This window comes from Montipora capricornis, chromosome 8 (genome assembly GCF_036669925.1).
Source record: "Montipora capricornis isolate CH-2021 chromosome 8, ASM3666992v2, whole genome shotgun sequence".
NCBI classification, from domain to species: domain Eukaryota; kingdom Metazoa; phylum Cnidaria; class Anthozoa; order Scleractinia; family Acroporidae; genus Montipora; species Montipora capricornis.
In genome coordinates this window covers 49,895,535-49,918,034 of record NC_090890.1, presented here as the reverse complement: position 1 = coordinate 49,918,034, position 22,500 = coordinate 49,895,535, and the positions used below count along the sequence as shown (strand labels likewise).

General features: G+C 40.9%; 1 protein-coding gene across 1 annotated transcript in view; it reads left to right on the top strand.

Annotated features, from left to right (window-relative positions):
- The window catches only part of LOC138014095 (polycystin-1-like), an 80,596-nt gene that overhangs the window by 22,246 nt on the left and 35,850 nt on the right, over positions 1-22,500 (top strand). The window contains 8 exon segments of the mRNA XM_068861123.1: positions 1-87; positions 687-1,409; positions 4,744-4,901; positions 8,300-11,497; positions 11,499-11,962; positions 16,112-16,320; positions 19,974-20,362; positions 22,429-22,500. The exon segment at positions 1-87 is cut by the window's left edge and continues 273 nt beyond it; the exon segment at positions 22,429-22,500 is cut by the window's right edge and continues 90 nt beyond it. Of these exon segments, the coding sequence (XP_068717224.1) occupies positions 1-87; positions 687-1,409; positions 4,744-4,901; positions 8,300-11,497; positions 11,499-11,962; positions 16,112-16,320; positions 19,974-20,362; positions 22,429-22,500 (5,300 nt within the window).

The window sequence follows — 22,500 nt, the reverse complement described above, 5'->3', positions numbered from 1 at the left end:
GCAATCCTTGCGTTGTGATGGATGTCAACGGAGACTGGAAAACAGTGAATTGCTCCAATAACGCGCCTAAATACGTTTGTGAAAAAGGTATGGGCAGCGACTGTTTCACCCTTTTGGAAAAGTTAGTGTCCTCGATTTCCAGCCGTTTTGAGTGTGCGCTTAACATCCTCCTCCCCATGAACGAATGGATCACTGGTCCACATCGTTTGTCTGTGACGTAGCACCCGTCGCAATTGTATTTTGTATTCAGCCAATATAGACCATATTCTTATTTCTCTGTATTGGACTGGAACTAGCTTGCAGTGGAGGCTAATGCGGGGAAATCTTTTCAAATACAAATACTTTTTAATATATTCCCCCGCATTAGGCTCCTTTGCAAGGGCTAGTTCCAGTCCATTACTGAGAATACGAATATGGTCTATTATGTTTTGTACTTGGCAGGCAGGCGACTTTCTGATTGGTAGAAAACACAATTGGCTAGTCGTGGTGTGCGCGGAGGAACGCGGGCGCACAAAACGGCTGGACAAGTACAAGCGAGCCTACATCGGTGTATGATTGAAAGTATAATTTCAATTATAAGTATATTATAATAATGTAATAATAATATTGTAATGTATTATAATTCCATTTATTATGTTAATTTTCTGGGACTATCACTAACGAAAATTTCATTCCATTTCTTGCAGCTGCCTATAATTATTTGGGTTGTTATCAAGACAATCCTCGTTCATCAGCGTTTATTTTCAACCCAGGTGGTTACAAACCAAGTCATATGACCCCAGGCCTCTGTATGCACACTTGTGGATATTGGTACTTCACGTATGCGGCACTCAAGCAAGGCAATTTATGTCTGTGCTCAAATTCTACATTAGAAACGATGGAAGAGCGCGCTTCAGACATGTGTTCAGTTTCGTGCTTCGGTTCTGGAGACCTAAAATGCGGTGGTTATGGCAACCACCTTGCCGTTTACACATCCGTTGATGTGCGGCCTCTGAGTCTGAGGCTGTCTTCAGATGCGTCCGCTCAAACTTTGTCGTTGTTCAACATAACTTTCACGCCTATTTTGCAGGCTGATCATGTGGTAGAGGCCTACATAGCATATCTTGGAGATGGGAATATTTATCACACAAGAGAAAAGTTTGCTTCGTTCATAGTTTTAGAAGCTAGAACTTTCGACGTCCGGGGAAAAGCAATAGTGAAACACAGCAAAACCGGCCACAGGTCAGAGGTTGAATCCTACAGCAAAGTGACAGCGTTATCCAATGTGACAGGGCTGGAAGTATTTTGTCCAACTTGCGCTCCAATCAATATGACAGTCAGTTGCTCTGTAAAGTTTCGCTATGGATCAGACGTAGACGCGCGGCTAACGTTTGAAAACAGAGCACTTCCGGTTGGCGGGCGTTTACCTGGTAAGACACAAACAAGAAAAAACGACGAGGTTTACGAGAACTTCACCCAACGGAACGGAACGGAAAGTAAATATAAACTACATTATATAACTAAATAACTAAACTATACTAAACTATGTAAACTTTCCAGGACTAAAATGGGCTTGAATGGCTTTCAATGGTGTCACACACTGAGCTGGAGAGGAAATTAAAAGATTTCGTTGATTGCCCTTGTCCTTCATGTAACTTCAAATTGGGTCATTTCACGTCGTTGTCATGCAAGACGAAAACGGCAAAGAAATGGATCCTTTACGTAAACAAATGGCAGCTTTTGCTTAGGCAATATCGTTCCCGGAGCCTCTGTAACCTTTGTCCAGCAGAACGGGCGCAGGAATAATCGAAAACTGGAACCAGAAAACTATGGTTCCGGTTGACCGCAGTCGACTGCATGCCATTTTCAATGGAAGAGCCTGCTTGCTGGCTAGTCCATGAGTTAGCCAGTAGTAACTCAGTGATTGAGTCACTGAGTCCTGAGTCAGCCAGTCAGTGAACCATTTTGGTCAGTTGTACTCAATAGGCAAATCTTTGATTACGTTTTTGTCTCATTAGCATACGTCCATCGTTATCTAATCAGTCAGCCGCCGAGACTAAAGTACTGAATAATGAAAGTGCATCGCATAATAAGCGATCTCTCAGATCTTGAAAAATATGAACGCATTAATTATATAGCATTATCTGTGAGCAGTGATGCTTTGAAAATTTGAAATTTTACAAAGAATGTATATGATCATTATAGCTTTTGCCACCCAATCAGAATTTATCGGTTTTTGACGGCTAATAACTGGCTTGTTATCAAAGCGAAGCGGCTTAAATTAAGGACGTTCGCGCTAATTGTTTGTGCGCAACGTTACTGCGCAGGTAACGCGACTGTAAATGTCACGCATTACTTCGAGCATTAGTGAAGTTGAGGTTTTAAAACCTTTGCAAAAATCGTGGACGATCAGTCTTGCACAGCGTTGGATCAGAGAAGATCGTGATCAGTCAAAATTGATTTAAAATATTTATGAAAATCAAGTAGACTACTGCACGACTGATATTCGCGAGGTTTCATCAGTCGTGCACTAGTCTACTAGTCTACTAGTCAAGCATCAGTTAAAATAACATGGCGACAAAAACGCCGTGGAAAAAATTCCAGGCCGGCAAAAGAATGGCACATTTATTTCCGAATCATCATGAAACTTGAAAGAGAAGTGGGCGGGAGGATGGAAAAGCTCTGGAAAAGGTAGCTGATCGAGTACACTAGTGGCTGAAAGTCTGGAAAACTCGAGGACGAACCGTTGCGTAAATTTAATGGGGCTGTTTCTTTTTAATGTTTTTATTACCCTACGAACATAAGTTCAAAGTGAGTGCATGTTTTTAAAGTTCTTTTCCTTTACTTTCGTGAAAATCAGTATTTTCGTCCTCGTCCGCTTGAATAGTGCGGACCTGCGTGGAAACAATTAGCGACTGAATTTCACAAAAACACACTCCGGAGGATGAGCATGACGGCAATGGAGAGATATTATACAAAACACCAACCAAATGAAGATGATCCCTGCTTAAAACTTCGTTGCTATGCTCGAGAAAGGTTTTTTTTTTTCGGTAAAAACCTTTCATATCTTCAACGATCGATCCTCTCTGGTTCCAGTCCTTGCCCGACAGGTCACGCAAAAGCGTGACAAACGAACTTTTCCAAGAGCTTTGCAAAATCACATCGATTTTACTCGTTCAGATCATCGGTGACCCGTATTTTTTTAATCATGAATCACTTACTTTACTTACTATCTACAAAATATGATGAAATGAAAAAAATCTCACCGTAAGAAGTTATCTTTTTTTAACATTTTCTTTCCTCGTGCCATCGAATTCCGGTAGTGGTTGCAACGGATAGAGCTTACGAAAACGCTCGTCGAGGATGAACTCTACTGTTAACCACATCCCTAGCGGCATACAATTATCTAAAAATCTCACTCCTAAAAACCTATGCACGGAAACGTTCACTCCAGCAGTTTATTTTTATGATTTTCGTCTCCACTTATGTCCAGGTTTGACCCTAATTAGATACATGCCCAATTTTGACATCCAACACAAAGTGTCCCTTTAAGTCTAAGCATTTGCTACCTATTTTCAACAATAAGGTAAGGGCAAAGGTCAGCATTATTTTTATCTTTGGGTAAATGCAGCAGCTAATCTTCACTTAAAGGGTAGCATTTGGGGGACACTTTGTGACATAAATTGTCTGTATTCTGAGACACAAGTGATGTTGAAGTTGGCGAGAAGAGCAAGGGGACACTTCGTGACGCTTATCGAAATCCGCGTGCATCTAATTAGGGTCAAACCTGGACATATCTCGATTTTCGATGGATGAGCAGACGAGCCTACATCTCACTATTATGACCGATTTCTCGAAATGAAGGCATTTTTCCACTGCCATTTTCTTCGAAACAAAGTCGGTGACCCCCATTTTTTTTTCCTTTTTGGAGTAAGTACTTTATGACCTAACTCTAGGCGAGAAATGAAGAAAATCTCACCGTAGGAAGATTTTGGCGCGAACGTCCTTAAAATTAGAGATTTAACGAATTTTCACATGAAGTTGTTCTTTTACCTTTTGAAATCAAATTGTAAATAGCATGATGCCTTCTGTGAGCAAACTCATATGTTATTGAACCAAAATGGAAAACCATGATGTCAGCAAAGATTCCCTTAAAGGTCAATGAATGGGTGGGTTGCTGGAGGTTGCTGTGTAGCTATTCAGTCACCACTTAAGGACGGTGCCTATTATTGTTATCATGCATATGTTATGTGCATCTCGAGATATTCGGATTTCCTATGGGTATTTTTGTGCTGTTCAAAACAATGCGGAGAAAGCAGAACTTATCAAGTGCTCATTGGTATCTGAAATGAAAATCGGGGGTAATTACGCTTCAATTTGTAAGAGAACGCCATACTTTGCTTTGTATTTTATAGCTTTTAACAAAAATTGTTGATTAATTTTCTTCGAAAAATGCGTGGTTTAAATAATCCCCAATTTTCTTTTGAATTTCAATAACTCTTGTTAAGATCTGCTTTTCCCGCACATTCAGTAAACCTCACAAAAATACCTTTGAATTAGTAGGCACTGTCATTAATTAATGGTCAATTAGTGAGTGGGTGAATTGCTCATTCATTTGGTCATTAGAGAACAATTGTGTGGATTTTGTAATTTAAATGCTAAGTAAATCACTTGTTGCATCCATTTAATCATTTAATATGTAAAAATCATTCCTGGGCGATTTGAAGAACGCTAATCATGTTAATTTATTTGCTCTCTTTGTAGACGCAGCTCTCATACAGTTGGGAACTGGAGTTGGTGAATCAGGGTCACCACCCACCTCGGATGGTTTGTATCTATTAGCTGGAATGGATGCCTCAAGTAAAGGGAAACTAGTGGCTCTGCAACTGGATCTCGACCAAGGTGGCTCTTTAGAAATTCAGGTACTCTTTTCCGTTTAAATGCTGAAGACTATATAATACAGAAATGTTTTTCAGGCAAAAACTGGCTTAACACGTACCCAGGGAGAACGTATAGGTAATATATCGTTGACGTCACCTATTGTCATTAATGTGCCAACCAGAGCATTATTGGCTGTCGAAACAAATGATCTTTTGCTCCTGTGGCTGGCACATTTGAATAAAAAAGCAATGTTTGGAAACAGATATCTTCCCTTTTATACCTAGATTCTATCAGGATTTAGCTACCCATGTAAAACGTCTCTTTTGGTTTGAATTTTTCAAGTTTCAGTCCCTTTTCATCGTCTTCAAATTCTTAACAGCAGACAAAAAAAGTCCCCCCACTGCTCAAGCATGGTTCTTGATGAAGAAATGGCAGCGTTACTGGTTGGGTTGGTCTTCATTCACACCAACATTTTTTAAAGAAAATAAGATGAGAGGACACCGTGCTACTTCTTTCTTCTTTGTAAAAGAAAACCCAACTTTATTAAAAACTATATCCAATAAATGATTGCAGTATACCAGCATTGATAAAAGCTTTTTTAAAAAAAGTGTTAAAAGCACTTATATTTGAATCAAAAAAAAAGTTTTATGCACTGCTTTTCGTGTCCACTTTGTCTTTTCGATGACATTTGCAATTTCTGTCAGTTGGAATCAGTGTTTAACTCGTGCTTGGTTGTTTGTTAATGTTAATAAGTTAAAGGATAGTTTAGCTCCCAGCGAATGAATTACAATGCTATAGATGGTTTGCAACCGGCATGTACTAAAACCACGAACACCGGAACACCGGAACACTCCGGAACACCTGGAAGTAACCCAAAGCCCTAAATTTGGCTAACCCTAGGCCTAGATAGGCCTTAAGTTGGTTTTTAGGCCTAGGGTTAGCCAAATTGAGGGTTTTGGGTTACTTCCAGGGTGTTCAAGAGTGTTCCGGTGTCCTAAACTTAGGCCTAAAAACCAACTTAATGCCTATCTAGGCCTAGGGTTAGCCAAATTGAGGGTTTTTTTTTACTTCCAGGTGTTCCGGAGTGTTTAAGTGTTCCGGGGTGTTTCGGTGTTCCGGTGTTCCTGGTTTTAGTACATGCATTTGCAACCAATCTTTAGAGACACAGATAACAATGATGTAATGTACAATTGCCGGTGGACAAACAAAAGGAGCTAATGAGAGATCTTTTGTTTTCGTCCACCAACATGGCGGCGATGATACTATCAACCACCCACAGGTGGTTTTCACGTTGCTTCCTCGCCGCATCTGCTTCTTCTCAGATAGCTTCAGGGCTAGTTCGGAGAGAATTCGTTCGGCATCTCTGCCGTTTCCGCCATATGATGAGAATACAAGAGGGCTGAAGGAGTCATGCTCGTCGACTCCAATAATTCGCTGGTTGTACTGTCGCTTTTTTCTCGTTCTCATTGCTCGAGAAAGCCATATCAAGTTTCTGGTTTAGGTAACTCTTTCCACTCTACAACCATTGTGGAAATGACAAGTTTACTGCTAAAAGAAAGTAATGCAAAGAGTGGTGAGGAATCTTAAACGAAGCCACGTTGCTTATATTGTATTTGGGACTTAAAAATCTACGAGCGCGAGGTCGACGAAAACGTCACCTCAAAATATAACTTTGCACTATAAAAAGTTTTTCGCGATCAATCCATCTTGTTCGCGTCGTACAATGTGGGCGAAGTATCTTAGAAAGAAATTGGTACTAGTGGTTTCAGAGTAAAAACAGAGAATGAAATATTCACATTTGTACACTGGTGTTGTCCTCGAAACCTCAAATTTGGTGATTTCACGTCGTTTTTTTGTGCCGTTCTCGTCGACGACCTCATCGTAGATCTTGAATTGCCTATCCAAGCAATAGTGTTTTCACTCACGTGATCAGTAACCTTGTTTTTCCACCGAATCAAAGAAAACGTTTGCATGATCATAGAGCTCAGTTCCCAGAGGCTTACAGGAAAATTTGGTTTATCGAACGTGTTGATAAAGGTCAATTCGGCCTTTATCAACACGTTTGATAAACCAAATTTTCCTGTTTCACTCTCCCACTGACGCAGCACCACAGTTTCTTTAGAAACTAGAAATTTGTTCCCAGAGGATTAGTTGGGTACAACAACGTGGCCGCTGTTCCTTTGTTTAGGTACATCAACATGACCGCCGTAACTTCACATGAAAACAATCCATAGAAGACTTTTTCTGTGTTTACACAGCCTCATCTAAACGCGAGGGGAAGTTAGGAGAATTCGAGACAGTTATGCAAACTTGAGAGGCAGTGGAGTGCGTAAATATCGAGAATTCTCCCTCCTAACTCCCCGAGTGTTTCGATGAGGCTATGTAATCACGGGAAAAAGTCTTCTATTGCTTTTATAACATATTTCTCAAAAATTATTCGACAAATGGAGGAAAATGCTGTTTTTTTTACTTCTTGATTGAAACAGATGTTCTTGGTAGTTACACGCTCATATGTCTAACCAGTCAATCAAAACGTGCGTTTGACAACACAAAACCAATCAAAATTCGTGTGATGTCACAGCCGTGTTTATAAACTGTCTTCTTAACACAGCTATTGACCAACGAGAGTGCGCGTACTATCCTAAGGGTAAACAATCACACAAAAGGGGGTGGAGGGTGAAAGGCGAACACTTGCATTGAATCAGGCAGTAGTTTTCGTCGAAAGATATCTGCAACATTTAATTTCTTGTTCATAATGTTCGCTCAGGTAAAATATATGCTATTTACAAGGTAATTTTTGTAAAATTAAAATGTTGAAACCCGGCAGAAACGAAAAACACAGTAAGACTTTCATTGCCAAACCTAACAAATTTACTAATTTCAACTTCATCTTTATAATCCTGTGGCAAACAAGTAAAATCAAAAGCCTCTTTAACAACAAAGACAAAAACACCCACAGATCCAAAGTTGTTTACAAAGGAGATTGCTCTTGTGGTGTTGATTACATTGGCGAGTCTGTGATAAACTGCGGAACATTCAAATCCTGCTCACACCTCTGAACCTGCAAAACACCTGCGTGAAAACCCATCACATTTTTTCACTTGGTGCGTTCTCTCTTCGTCACAAACATTCCATAAACGTAGGATCGTCGAGGGGCTAATGATCCAACAATTCCGCCCCAGTCCGAACAAACAAGTTATTTCTTATGTTTCCAAACTTTTCCCAACGGGAATTACATAAGAAATATATGCATGGATGCGTGCGGACGGTCATTTTTAACCCTGACAGCCGAAAATGTTTGGTTTCAACATTTTAATTTTACAAAAATTACCTTGTAAATAGCATATATTTAATTTCTTGTTTATATCAAACATCTGAATTAAACTCGAGCTTATGTTATGTTTACGGATCTAAAGTTTCATTTCATTTCTCTCTTCAGGTTTTTAGACCAAAGTGTGTAAATGCTGGAGAAAGTTATTGTCAACTGCAAAAGATGTGCGTGGCCAACTCATCAACATGTATCGCAGAGAACGTCTTAACGAGCTGCGTGGGTAATAATTCGTTTAGCCTTTTTGGAGGAAGATGTACGGAGTCAAATTTGGGCTGTCGCCAAAACCATACCATGGACAACGGAAATTTTGACTTTGAAAAGATTGCGGCTTACATGGCTTACACAACGAGCGGTCCTAAACGCATCTTACTTGATACATCGAATCAAAGTCTTCAACTCGAACTCGGCGATGTCTTTGGCGTTCGTTTCCCGTCCTCTGGACCGGCTGCATCGTTGAAAACTACCACATTTGGTTCGTCTTTGTTTTTTGCAAGTTCGATTATTAACGGCACAAATTGTTCGACTCTGCGGGGGAATCGCTATCCGTGGACAGAGGAAAGCCCCAGTCAGGTTTCTTATGCGCCGGCCGTAGCATTTTTCTATTCCGTTGATTCTGAATCTAAATTGGAGAACGTTTTTCAAACCGTAGGAGACGAAAACGTTCTCTTATCAATCGGAAACTCGATGACAAGAAAGAACGACACTAAGCATATTTGTCTACAGCAGACTATCACGGGGTTGCAGTTGTATTCTCCTGAAGCTCTTCCATTCGCCGAGTCTGTGAATTTCACTGTGAGCACGAGTCACGGGAGCAACGTGACATATTTCTGGGATTTTGGTGACCAAAGTAACGCAACCAGCTTGATCCAGTGGGTCACGCACCTCTTCAATTCTACCGTTGGCTCGAAGACCGTGACTATCAGCACTGGAAATGACATCGGAATAGCAGCCGCCTGGTGCAGTGTTGTCATCCAAGAGAGAATTACCGGGCTGCACTTTGAAAACACTTCCCTTCTGGCCATCGAAAATGGAACAACAGCTCGCATCCGCTGGATATTGTTTCATGGATCCCACGTTGACTTTAATCTGACAATTACATACCCTGACGGTTCTACTGAAGCAAAGAACTTAACCAACGCAAAACAACTGGCTGCAATATTCTTCGGCATGTATGTTAAAAACCTTACTCAGCCAGGCTGGCACCGGATAGAAATTACAGCCACTAATAAAGTGAATAACGAGACTCTTGTGGGAAATCTTAGCGTCCAACGTGTAGTTTATGGAGTGGTTCTGGATAGTGCGAAAATCCTTGAGACAAATCAGACTTTTAACTTTACGATTTCTCAGCATCAAGGGGATGAAGTTAGATATCGGTTGAACACCATGGACGGAAAGGTTGTAAACACCACTGAAAAGGTTATACTTCATGTTTATACCAAGGCGGGGCGCTACAGGCCTACCCTGATCACTTCCAATGACATAAGTTCAGCGGTTGTTAATTGCGCGGAGATTATCGTCCAGGATCTAATAGAGGGCTTGGAGTATACGAGTTTCAATCACACAGTAGCAGTTCGCGCCGAAGCAGAAATCAATTGGAGATTGACCCAAGGCTCTGAACTTTATATAATCGTCGACTACGGTGATGGAAATTCCACAATCGTTAAACGGAGCATTTCGGTAGGGGACGTTTTCGTGGCTATAAGCAGGCATAACTACACCAAGCCCGGCGAGTACCATGTCACCGTTAATGTGACCAACCTGGTCGATAGCGAAGAAATTAACACCACGGTTTATGTGGAGACACCAGGAGACGGCGCCGTTCTTGCCATAAGGCGCGGCAATTTGGCCATAGCTGGAGGCGATCCTTGCACCGGTGTACTTTACGTTGCAGTGAATGATTCTGTCACGGCGACAGCAACAGTAAGAAATGGGACCAACGTAAACGGCTTTCTTGATTTTGGAGATACCTCGAGTGAACGCACGCGTTACTTCCATCGAGAATTCCCGGACGTAGGATGGACCGTGCACCATTCCTACTCGAGGGCCGGAGAATACAACATCACTGTTATATTCTCCAACAGAAACCCGAAAAATGATAGCCATACTTGTAGGATCATCGTTCAGAATCCTGTCAACAAGGTCATGATAACAACTGATTCGCCTAGGAAAAGTTCAGAAAGTAACATCATTTTCAATATTTTGTTCCCAGGCTCACTTCAACCATCGGGCCCTCTTAACTACATTTGGCGTTATGGAGTACAGAATATTACTCCAGAATATGAAGTACGGGATAATAGAGTGGAAAACTACCGTTACCCTAGTGAATGCGGTGTTTACATCGCAACGGTTTATGTCTCTAATGAAGTAAGCTTCGGCTTTGCACAGGCTGAGGTTGTCATCCAAGATGAAGTCAAAGACCTCAATTGGATAGCGAATTACACAGAACTTAGCAAGCACGATTGCAACCTGTCCCTTCCAGAAAACGTGTTTCCCTTTGATTACAATGTCTCCTTCAACGCTTCTGCAAATGGCACCAACGTGACTTATACTTGGAGTTTTCCCGGCAATGAAAACAAAACGGGCTCGAGCAGTAGGCATAAGTTCGTTGATACTGGAAAAAATGACATTATCTTGACGGCGGAAAATGCCGTTAGTGATCAGACAGTAGTGATTACCCTTGAACTAGAGCAAAGCATTCTGGATGTTTCATTTAAAAACGATGGGCCTTCCACGCAAAACCAGACAGTGAATTTTACTCTTACAGCGAGAGAGTTCGGCAGCAATTCTTGTTTTCAAATTTCTTCAAACCAACACGTCAAAGAGTTTTACTTCAAGACAGGAAAAGTAGGTTGTGATGGTCAGCAAACACATATATCACTGAGGCCAACACCTTTCAAGTACACGTACTACAACGTCGGTGAGTTTGACGTTTCGTTGGACGCGCGCAACCGTATCTCATGTGTGGAAAAAGTATCGAAGGTGGCTGTTGCAAGAAGTCCCTGCAAATTTCCTATAATCGAGGTCCCTGGTTTCGATGACGGTGGCATTAGGAAGTTCATGCGCTCAGACAAGATAATTATCAAGACAAACAACAAACTTGAATGCTTTAGTTATGAGAGAAAATTCGAATGGACGTTTTCTTGTGAAAAGAATCTGCTACACCTACCAAATGTTAATCTGTCTAGACCTGAGATTATTATCTTACCAAGAACTCTTGACTACTGTAGTCATCTGGAAGCTCGTTTTCTGATCAACATGACTCAAGCACCGGGTGTTTACAGCGAGAAAACAATTGTTGTAAGCGTTAACAGAATCCCCGCTTAATGCTATTATTGACGGAGGATCAGAGAAGATTGTGGGAAATAAGAAACCAGTTAAAATAAGTGCCGGAGAGTCTTACGACCCTGATTCTGCAGCGGGGAAACCCATGGACAAAAACTGTTCATTTGCCTGGTTTTGCCGGCGGAAAAATGACAATTTTACACTGCCGGAAAATTTTACACAGCTAGAAAATTCGATACTAGCTCCCGTTCCAACTCCTCCTGCAATAAACGTGACCGGAAATGATTCTATAGATCTTGGCGGCTGTTTTAGATCTGGTCCTGGTCGACTAAACTTCACCACACTTGAAATTACATTGAACGCGACAAATATGAAAGCAGGCACTACCTACAACATTACATTTGTCCTGGGCAAAAGGGGACGGAAATTAGCCTATGCGCATCAGGTTATTACCATTGAGTATGGCGATCCTCCCATCTTAAATATCAAGTGAGAGCACGATATTGTTTTTACTTCGATCAGTAACTTAACATGGTATCGTTTTCAGTCTGGCCAATATCGTGACACAATATTGTTTGCACCCGCCTGGTCAATATCGAAGCGGGATATCTGGGTTTCTTACTTTGGTTTATTTGGTGACACGACATTATTTCCTCTCTGGTAGTTGTGTGCCATTTGATCAGAGTTCAGACTTGGGAGGAAATTGTTAGAAGCTGCGGTACTTTCTCGGTGGGTGTTTGGAACACGAGAATTCAGGAGTGTCAACTTTACCACTTAAATATATAGGGAAGGTATCTGTTTTCAAACATTGCTGGTGGTTTTTAAATGTGCCACCCACAGGAACAAAAGGCCCTTTGTTTCGACAGCCAATGGGGCTCTGGTTGGCACGTTTATGACAATCGCTGACCTCAACGATATCTTACCTATAGATTTAGCCAAGCCTAAAAGCGGAGTTCCCGGGTTATTTATTTTTGCAATAAGTTAACCTGGCTTGAGCCTGCGATCCAATCGAAACCCAGTACTTGGTCAGCGGTCAACTTTTAAAAAGCTGACCTCGATGAGCTCTAAACTTGAGCCCGCGATATGGTCACGTGATACTGGTCACATAGTCGTCCTTGGAGGGTGACCAAAAACGAAATTTTCGCAAAGATGAGTTGCCATATTTTCTTACCAATGGCGCTCCGCGCGCGCGGAGCTCCGCTATTAATTTTATTAATTTACTTTGAGTCGATCAAAGTAAACTGTCCATCCTTGGGAATTGAAAAGCTGACGCTTCGATCGCTAGCAGCTCTTCGCCAGAGCAAATTAAGAGATTGTGAGTTGTGTGATGGGTTTTGACATCACAGTACAGCACTGTTATTGGCGGGTGACGGAAGTTCTCGGCTAAATGCCACGCAAAAAAGACTTCAAGATGAAGACAAAACTTTCATTTATTTTAACAAGATAAAAAAAAAATCTCATGCACGAAGATTCCCCCCAAAAATCTTTAAAAAGAATTTTTTTTTTTCTTGCGCCACCCTAACCCTGATTGGACAAACTCACGCGAAAAAGTAGGGTGTGAAACTCGCCGGTCGAAGTTCAAACCTTCAAAACGCCAATAAGACCTCAGAGGGCATAAAAAGGTACAAAGGATTAAGCTGAAACATTGTTCATAACAGTGGGCGCATGATAACGTGAAAAACGATTTGTTATTACAGATGCTGATGAAATCATATCTTTACCACGCGCGGTGAAGATATTAGAGAGCTTTAGGGTCCATTTACATGGAAAGAGGATGATCCCAGTGCTAGGATCACCCTAGAAGATTCATTTGGTTTACCTGCAAAAACGCGGCTCCTGAGATCAACTTTTCATTTGGTTTACATGCTGGATTGCCACAGCACTTTTTCTCTTTTTGGACGACGCTGGTTACCGTTAAGCTCATCTTCTTTAGAATCATCCAACACATTCTGGCCTCAGTGTTTGCACACCGCTTGCAGAAAGACTCGAAAAGTCACTACTTCCCGCTGACTCTGTATTTTGAAAACAACATTGGTCCTGCACGTTGCACATCTTCAATATCGTCGTCTTCTTCGTAGGGCAGACATATTAGAAATAGTCGGCCTTTTGAGCTTTTAGTCGATAAGTGCGAAGATCCCGCCGTGTTGTTTCTCACAACTGGTCCCCAGGGCCATCTCCGGTTTCAAGATTGTGGGTGGGCAAACTGGGCCTCCTCGGAGGCCGTTTACATGGAGGTAGGATCAGCCTAGCGGCAGGATCATCCTTCCTCTCAGATAAGATTATCCTAACGGTAGGATGATCCTAGCACTGAGGCAAATACAACCCTTCACGTGTAAACTGAAAGCTGAAAACATACCGCGTTCGGATGATCCTAGTCCTAGGATCATCCTCTTTCCATGTAAACGGACCCTTAGAGTCTTGGACGAGGACGAGAGCGAGAGAGATTTGACTGCCCGCTTTTAGCGAAAATGCTTAGAAGATTTCTAACTCGGACAATTAATCTTACTCTTTGTTAGCAGCATAGGTTGCTCAGTTATTCCTATTGCTGGTAGCTGAGCCTTTTTGCTGATCGAAAAATGCCAAACTGCTACCGTGTTGTTGAAGTGTTTTGACACGACAACATTTTTGCAAAACCTTGTACTAAAGTGACGATGGTATCATGTTTTTCCCGTCAAAGGGCGTTTTCCATTTACCAAGAAATTCCGGAAATTCCCGTTGGGATGTAAAGGGAACACACATTTTTGGTGGCATAAATTTCCGCAATAAACGGAACTTCTGAAAAGGTAGTCCTGTTTTCCCGTTGGAAACTTTCCGATGGAAATGTGTGTTCCATTTACAACTTTTGAAAGGTCTTACCACTTCCAGGCTATTCACGGCCACATTTTTAAATTTTGGCGCGTAAAATCGCAATCACTGGGCGGCGAACGGACCTGAGTTAAATGGAACACGTTTTTCACCCGATGGAAATTTCCACCGAAATTTCCGGGAATTTTGTGTAAATGGAAAAGACCCAACATGACGCTGGTTTGCGCGCGCTCACTGTTCTCGTAGTCGTTGTCGTCCTAGAATTTAAAGCTCTCTTTTTTTTATCTTTCACATGTGAGGATGTGTCGTCATGTTAACTAACACGATTAGCCAATAAAAAGCGAGCTTCACCTTATTTGAAGTGCGAGTTTTACATGAAAGATATAGGTGATCTTCGCACTTAACTAGACTGGCCTTCTTTGAGGCTTTTGTCCCCTTGGGCTTCCAAGAAATGTTTTCCAATCGCACATTAAACCTTCTTAATATGTTTTTAAAAAATATTCAAACCCATTTTTTGTCCTTAAATGCTTTAAATGATCGCTTCTTTTCCTGTTACAGACACCAGAAAAATTCAGGCTGCTTCAACGGGATTCGAACCCCATTACCCTTCGCCGGTGCAATGCTCTACCAACTGAGCTACGAAGCCACTCAGCTGGGAGCAGGTCAATTTGTTGGCTGAAATTGACATCATGAATTTTCTTTCATTATGTTTATATCTCATTTCAAGTTACTCAACATGCATGTTTTTAAAATTAATCTGAACATTTCATCAGCATCTATACAGTAAACAGAACGTTACCTGACCGCTTGAGGATACGCGAATTTATCTTTTCGTGCCTGACAGTATCTTAATGCGCTTACTCGTGAGAGACACTATCAACACTCGAAGATAATGTAAGATGTATATAATGTGCGACCATGTAAATGATCCCCCTCACAACCCCACATTCTCTTAATTTGCTCCGACGAAGGGTGACGCTGTAACGGCAGCTTTTCAACGATTTTATAAACTCAGTTGATACAGTCCAATTTTTGTTTCTCTGGTGGGTAGTTCTTCTTGAAAATTAATCTCGTAATTCCACGCTGAGGAGGAAGAGAATTCGTACGTCGAATTCGCACCCCGGTCGGACCAACACTCGCGGTCTTAAAAATAATGTTTTGTAATGTCATCTGCAAATCGTTAAATTCTCAAGTCTTCTCTGATAAGAACTATAAACCGTAGGCCCCCCTCTTACAGCCAGTCAGGACGGCTTAGCGGTTATGAACGGTGCTTTCCACCCCTGCGTCCCGGGTTCAACTCTCGGCCTCGAGGTGGTATGTGGGCTGAGTTTCAGTCGACCTCAATCTGACTTCGAGGGTTTTTCTCCCTCATCAAAATCGACTCTTAGTCAATTGCATTCAGTTGCGGGCGGATACCTTCGATTTGGATAACCTCGAATCCTTCGAATTCCCTTTCTTTGAATAGACCATATTTGTATTCTCAGCAATGGACTGCAACTAGCTTGCAATGGAGGCTAATGCAGGCGAATCTTTTTAAATGCAAATACTTTTTAGTATATTCCCCCGCATTAGCTTCCATTGCAAGCTAGTTCCAGTCCAATACTGAGAATACGAATATGATCTATTGGATGAATAAAGTCGAATTAAATTAAATTAAGTTAAATTACTGTCGGACGTTAGAGAATCCGCACACTGTTCTTGAAGAGTAGAGGTAGACTCCCGATGTTGGTGGTCTATCTTTCAGAGAATTGTAGACCACCAGGAGACTGTACACGATATATATGTGAGGTATATACGCCTATAACCTATGTTTAATTTTCGTTTCCCTTTTAGGTGCATTAAAAACTGTGCCGCAAAAGTAAACCCGGCAACTAAAATGTCATTAAGAGGCGCAGCGCAATCTTCTGGCAACAAGAAAATTAGTGAGTATCAGTGGACAATAAAAGAATGTTCGAAGGATAAGGATAACTGCACGGATGTGTCGGCCGAAGACATGGACATGAACCAGGATTTCCTCATCATTCCAGCAGGATTTTTTAAAGGTAAAGAACAAGAAAGGTCTCAGAGATCAATTGCGTTTCTTGGTAATTGAGTCATAAGGTGGTGGCCTATTTCATAATTGCCACATTTGTTATCTTCTCTTAATTACGGCCCGTTTGAACGGTTTCAACATTTGACCAACATTCGTTGAACAAAAGTTGAACGGACGTTGGGCAAATGTTGGACGCAAAAACAAAGTTGTGCAGAGGCCGTTCAAACGGTTCCAACATTGCGCCAACACGAGAACCAACACTTTTGCGAAATTTGATTGCGAGGAACTAAGAACTAGAAACCAGTCTCTCTCGTCCAGATAAACTACCCCATATTGACTTTTGCGGCCTGATGTGAGCATGCGTGTGTTCTACAATTGTTCAACAGAGTGTTCGAAGGGCTTCAACAGCATACAACATTTTCGAGAACAAAGGAAAAATTGAATGGATGTTGAAAGAGAATTTAAACCGATTTAAACTTGATTCAACACGCTTTCCACAAGCTTTCGACATTTTTACGCTTTCAACAATGTTAGACAACCTGTTCAAACGCACCGAAGATTTGGTTCAGGCAAACGCCTTCAACATCCGTTCGATTTTGTTGAACCGTGTTGAACGATGTTGACAGGAGGAAGCATTGACCTTTCAACAACGTGGCCCGGGGGGGGGGGGGTGTATTTTAGCGCCTGGTTGTTCGAAAGCCGATTAACTTAATCCAGGATTAGCGTAAACTTTTGTTTCATGTTTTCAACCGTTTGGTGAAAGTTTTTTTTGCTTATTATTGTTTTTCAAGATTGACTTCTACTAATGTAAACTTTTGCCCAGTATCAGGGTTGAACAGCATTTGAGAGTTGAAAAATAAACTCCTTGGTTAATTTTTAATCTGGGATTAGCATTAATCGGCTTTTGAACAACCGGGCCTAGGACTCTGGGTCACTGAATTGTTGGTTCTCTACTGTGATTCGAGAGGTTTTTCTACGGGTATTCCTGTTTACATTTGTCGTCGGAAAAAAACATCTAAAAACTCTAAGGAAAAGAAACAAAGCAGTGATTGTTTTATTCCGAACGGAACCATATTAGCATTGTTCATAATCTGTAGCATGGGATTGCCGTTTGCACAAAAAGAACGGAGAAAACTTATCAACTGAATGAGGCTTTATTACGTTATAACTTCTCTGAAAAGTAAATGATTTTCTTTAAATCCATGCTAAAAAGAATGGTTTTAAATCCACAAATCGCAGCGCACATGCAAAGCGTTGACCCTGAAGTGGCTCGGCCGCTAGACTAAGTTATTGCCAGCCGAGAATTGGCTGGTGTATGAAGGGCATTATATGCAGGATGTACCCATCAAATTTTGGCTCAGTGGAGTGGGTTGGGGGATTAAAATTTCTTCCATAACAAAAGTAGAAGAGAAAATTTGTGCATTGGTTTACACAAAGAAATCATTCAAGTAAACTCAGTCATGATGTATGTTGATGGTGAAGAACATTTTGCTTTATTTTGGTTTCGGGACGGGGGGGGGGGGGCTGATGAATAGAAAGAATTGAAGTATATACTCTGACAAAACTCCAGATAGTTTAGGCTGCCATGTTGACTTTGTTTTATGTTTTGCATCAATAAATAGTTCAAGTCAAGTAAACAGTATCTGTTCCAGCAAAAAGAAAAATCTCCAAATAGTCTGGATAGCACAAGTCTTACTATTATTTTTAAAAATACAACCACACTTTTGAGTTTAAGTAATATGTTTCGATGTTTCAAACATCATCATGAACCTTAGTGAGTGTAATATAAAATTTTTACACGATAATCCGTATATATATATTATTAGTATATACTAAAACAGTGGATAGCGTTGAACTCGCGCGCTGATTGGCTAGTCAAACTCCGAATATCCTGTGCTATTTACTTCCGAGCAACTCGGGAAAGAATGGCGTCCCGATTTGGATCCGTGACAGGTGAAGAAAACATCCAAATTAATTTTTTGTGGTGTATATTATCTCACTGTTTTAGTATATACTAAAACAACTATTCACCGTTGGATATTTACCTCGCCGCTTCGGGGCTCGGTAAATATCCACCGCTAGCCACTTCCACTTCGGTGGAGAATCCATGTTACCATCAATTATGGTGTTGCGGCTAAATCAATCGTCTCAGATAAAAGGATATTTGTAGAAAGGCTAGTGACATCATAGGAAACTAGAAACTTGTCGCTGAAATCAAACTGTTTAATTTCTTGGACAAAAGAGAACGTATCTGTTGCACAAAACTCTGAAGATATGTGGGTTTAGCAAAGAACGAAGATACTTAGTTAATTTGTACTTGTAAGTGCCTATTGATGACACAATGGGTCTGAAAGGAAGTGTGATAGTTTTGGGATCTTTGACTTTATGCACTTTAGGTAAGAGTAAATTTCACAATAGATGTTAGAATCTAAGAGACCTTTTTTCTCAAGATTACGTAAAAGCCGCTCTGACTGACCTTCCCTGCACAGAGTGAGACCAGATTTCAATCTTTTTAAGCGTTGTCACTCAACAAGTCAGCCATAGCTTTATTGTAAACTTCCTCGTCAAGAACTACGACTCCCTTCCCCTTACCTGGTCTCAGGATGATGATGCCCTTGTTATGTTTCAGTCTTTTTATTATTTCATGTTTCTTTAAGTCATTCATTGAAGGCTTAGACTTCATTGGACTTCATTGGCTTTGGTCTTATCCGAAAGATGCCTCTTGAGGTCATCATGGAGAAGTTCAAATGTCGTGAATACTTGACTCTTGCTTATATGGGGAGATTTTATGGCAAATGTAAGACCAAATTTCAAAATATCAAGTTCTTCGTCACACAGCTTATAAGACGAAATATTAACAACTGAGTTATTTTAAGTGAAAGGAACAGAAGTTATCTTTCTATCAACGCAATTGCAAAATCAAGGAGAGCTTCCATATTGAGCGGTTGAAACCCGAACTCAACAAACAAGTTGATCATGTCAGTTAAGCATTACACTTTTAAGCTTTTACCGTTATGTCCGTTGTGTTTTCTATAATATTGGTTAGTTTGAATTTTACCTACTTGTAACGAACATTTAATCTACAAAGAATCGTGGTATTGATAGTTATATATATACACGGATTATCTTGTAAAAATTGTAATGTTCTCTCACTATGGCTGATGATGATGTTTGAAACATCGAAAAAGATTCCTTAAACTCAAAAGTGTGGTTGTATCTTTTAAAAATATTAGTAAAAATAAAAATACTATAAAAAGCAGATAAATAGAAATACTCTGCTAAAAAACTACAAAATAAAGAGATTTCTTCGTTACTTTTTATGAGTCGAGGAAATCAGATACCTGGGTGGTACCTTAATACATCCTACGCGATTAGAGAGGCCGTCCATATTTGAAAAACTGGCATATCGTAAGATTGTAAATAATTTGTGAATTTAATTTATCAACCCAAAAATGCAATTGACAAAAAGAAAAAAAGAAAGGAGGCAAAATGGAGGGTGGCCAGCCACCCTATTCACCCCACCCCCTTCAGCCCCCCCCCTCGCCACTGGATCTGCCCCTGGTGTTGGTTAAAAATGCTTGGAACTACATACGCTGAAAAAAGTATTTATAGTCAAGAGAATTGCACACCACCCTTCAAAATAACCTATTTTATTTTACACAGGTGAACCGGCTGGTTATAAAGTGGTTTTGAAGGGACGCTTTCCTGGAAGCAAAGTTGACGGAATGGTCAGTAAAACATTGGAGGTGAACGAACCACCAACAGCAGGCAATTGTTCGGTGAAGCCGGACGAGGGCGAACCTCTGGCCACCAAATTCAACGTCTCGTGTGAAGGATTTCATGACGTGGACAAACCTCTAAGCTACGAGTTTCTCTACTCAATGGACAATGGCACTACCCGAGAGTCTTTGGGAAATGGATTGAAGTCGTTTCGCGCTGCAATTCGTCTGCCCAGTGGTGATCAGAACTATGATTATAAGATCAAGTTTTTTGTCAAAGTCGCTGATAATCTCGGAGCCGTGTTGGAATTCCCAGTCACCTCCAGCGTAAAGGTCAGTTACTATTCGATTTCCTGAAGGCCCTGGTCAAACAGCGCATGATAATCGATGATAGTTGAAGCTCGCGCTTCCGTTTGACCACCAACTATCATACACTATCATCGACTATCATCAACTATCGTTCATTTTGAGCTTGTTCAAATTCTTCATGATAGGCGATTATAGTTTTCCTCGTTTGACCACTCGTATGACAGTTCATGATAGTTTTTGGTCAGCTGTTTTCCTCGAAATTCGGCGGGCTCGTTTAAAATGGCCGCCAAAAGTTCCTCGCGAGGCTCAGCTGCAGCTTCAGAAATTCGTGTTTACATCCAAGATGATAATCATGACAAAGAAAATATTGAAGACCAAGATAACATAGAGAAGATATCTTCTGAAGAAAGCGTCAATTCGCAAGAATTAGAAGAGACACCGCAAAAAAGAAGCGTATCTCTAAACGTTCATCGGTCAAAAGGGCAATTACTAGTAAACATGTACAAGCTGCCGCCCTCTTTCATCGCGATAAATTCATACTTCTACAAGTTTGTATTACGGGAAGCTATTTTAGTGTTCACATTTTTACGCGGAAAGAGCCTGGAACTAGCTGCTCGCGTGAATTTGCTTGCGCGACTGCCGGTGAACTATCATCAACTATCACGAACTTCTTTGGCCGTTTGACCATGTGAATGATAGTTGGTGATAGTTGATGATAGTTTGGAGAGAATCAACTATCATCGACTATCATGCGCCGTTTGACCAGGGCTTAAGACTTGCTATTTTCGATTCATAATAATAATAATAATAATAATAATAATAATAATAATAATAATAATAATAATGTTATTAAGAAGAAGAAGAAGAAGAAGAAGAAGAAGAAGGAGAAGAAGATGAAGAAGATATTGAGATTCAAGAAGATGGAAATTTGCATACCATTTCTCAAGAAGAAGTGAATTTGCATACGACCACAGCATTACAAGTCCCAGGAGAAACAGGTTTAAATAGTGAAGCAATTAAGCTGGCGCAAAAAGCAGACATCATCTATGCTTCGTTGGGTAATGTCCCGGGAGACTACTCGCAGCGCTTTGTGGACACAAGAACAAAGGAAAGACCGTCTTTAAAGGATTTGGAAAATATAAACACGGTAGTATTAGACATGATGAATAACAGGAGAGAGAGCCCGGATGAAAGCAGCCACTATGTGCATGAAGAAACGATCAGGAATGAGATGAGGAGAAAGAAGAATTGAAGTGCCCCTGGACCAGATAGGATTGTCAACTTTTGGTGGAAAATGACAGTGACATCATCAAGGCGTTCTAAACCATCACGAGAAGCATGGAGGACTTTCAACTGTGGTTTTCGGAAGGAAAATCAACACTGATTCGCGGTTTTCATCCACCTGACGAGACGGCCATGTTGGTGTACAAAACAATAGAAAATAACCCCACACGTTTTGCATAAAAGTAGAGTCAAATTCCCAAAAGGCATTTTACTGCATTGTTCTGTACACCAACATGGCCGACGTGACGTCAGTTGCGAACCCTCAATACCCAAACCTGGTAACTTTACGAGTGACAATCAAAGGCCAGTTACTTGCTTGAATACATTGTACAAATGGTTTACTTCCTGTCTGCTTGCCCCTATTGATAATCACTTAGAACAGTATAGCTTGATAGAGAAAGAACAAAGAGGTGCTAAGAAAGGGTGCAGTAGCACGATGGATAGTCTCCTGATTGATCGAAAGATTGCCATAGAAGGAAAAGATTATGACTCTATGTCTCACAACTGGTGGCCGCTTCTCAAGATGATGAAGGTTCACCGACTCCTTCTTTGGATATGCAATATCATCAGCAATCTGACTAACAGCTGGAATACACGCATCGTTGCTATAAAACGAGTCAAGGTCAGGAACAGTGTGATATCATATTTAACAAAAGGTTACCACAAGGAGACGCGTTATGCCCGGCCCTCGTCTGTTCACTCTGTATTTAAACATGGCATGGAAATTGAAAGCAACCGATGGCTATAAGTTATCGAAACCAATAGACTGGAAGATCACAAATTCATTGTATATTGATGACCTTAAGATCTGTGAAACTTCTGAAAGTAAGCTCAACACCGTCCTCAAAACCACCAAAGATGCAAGGAAAGATATTGGT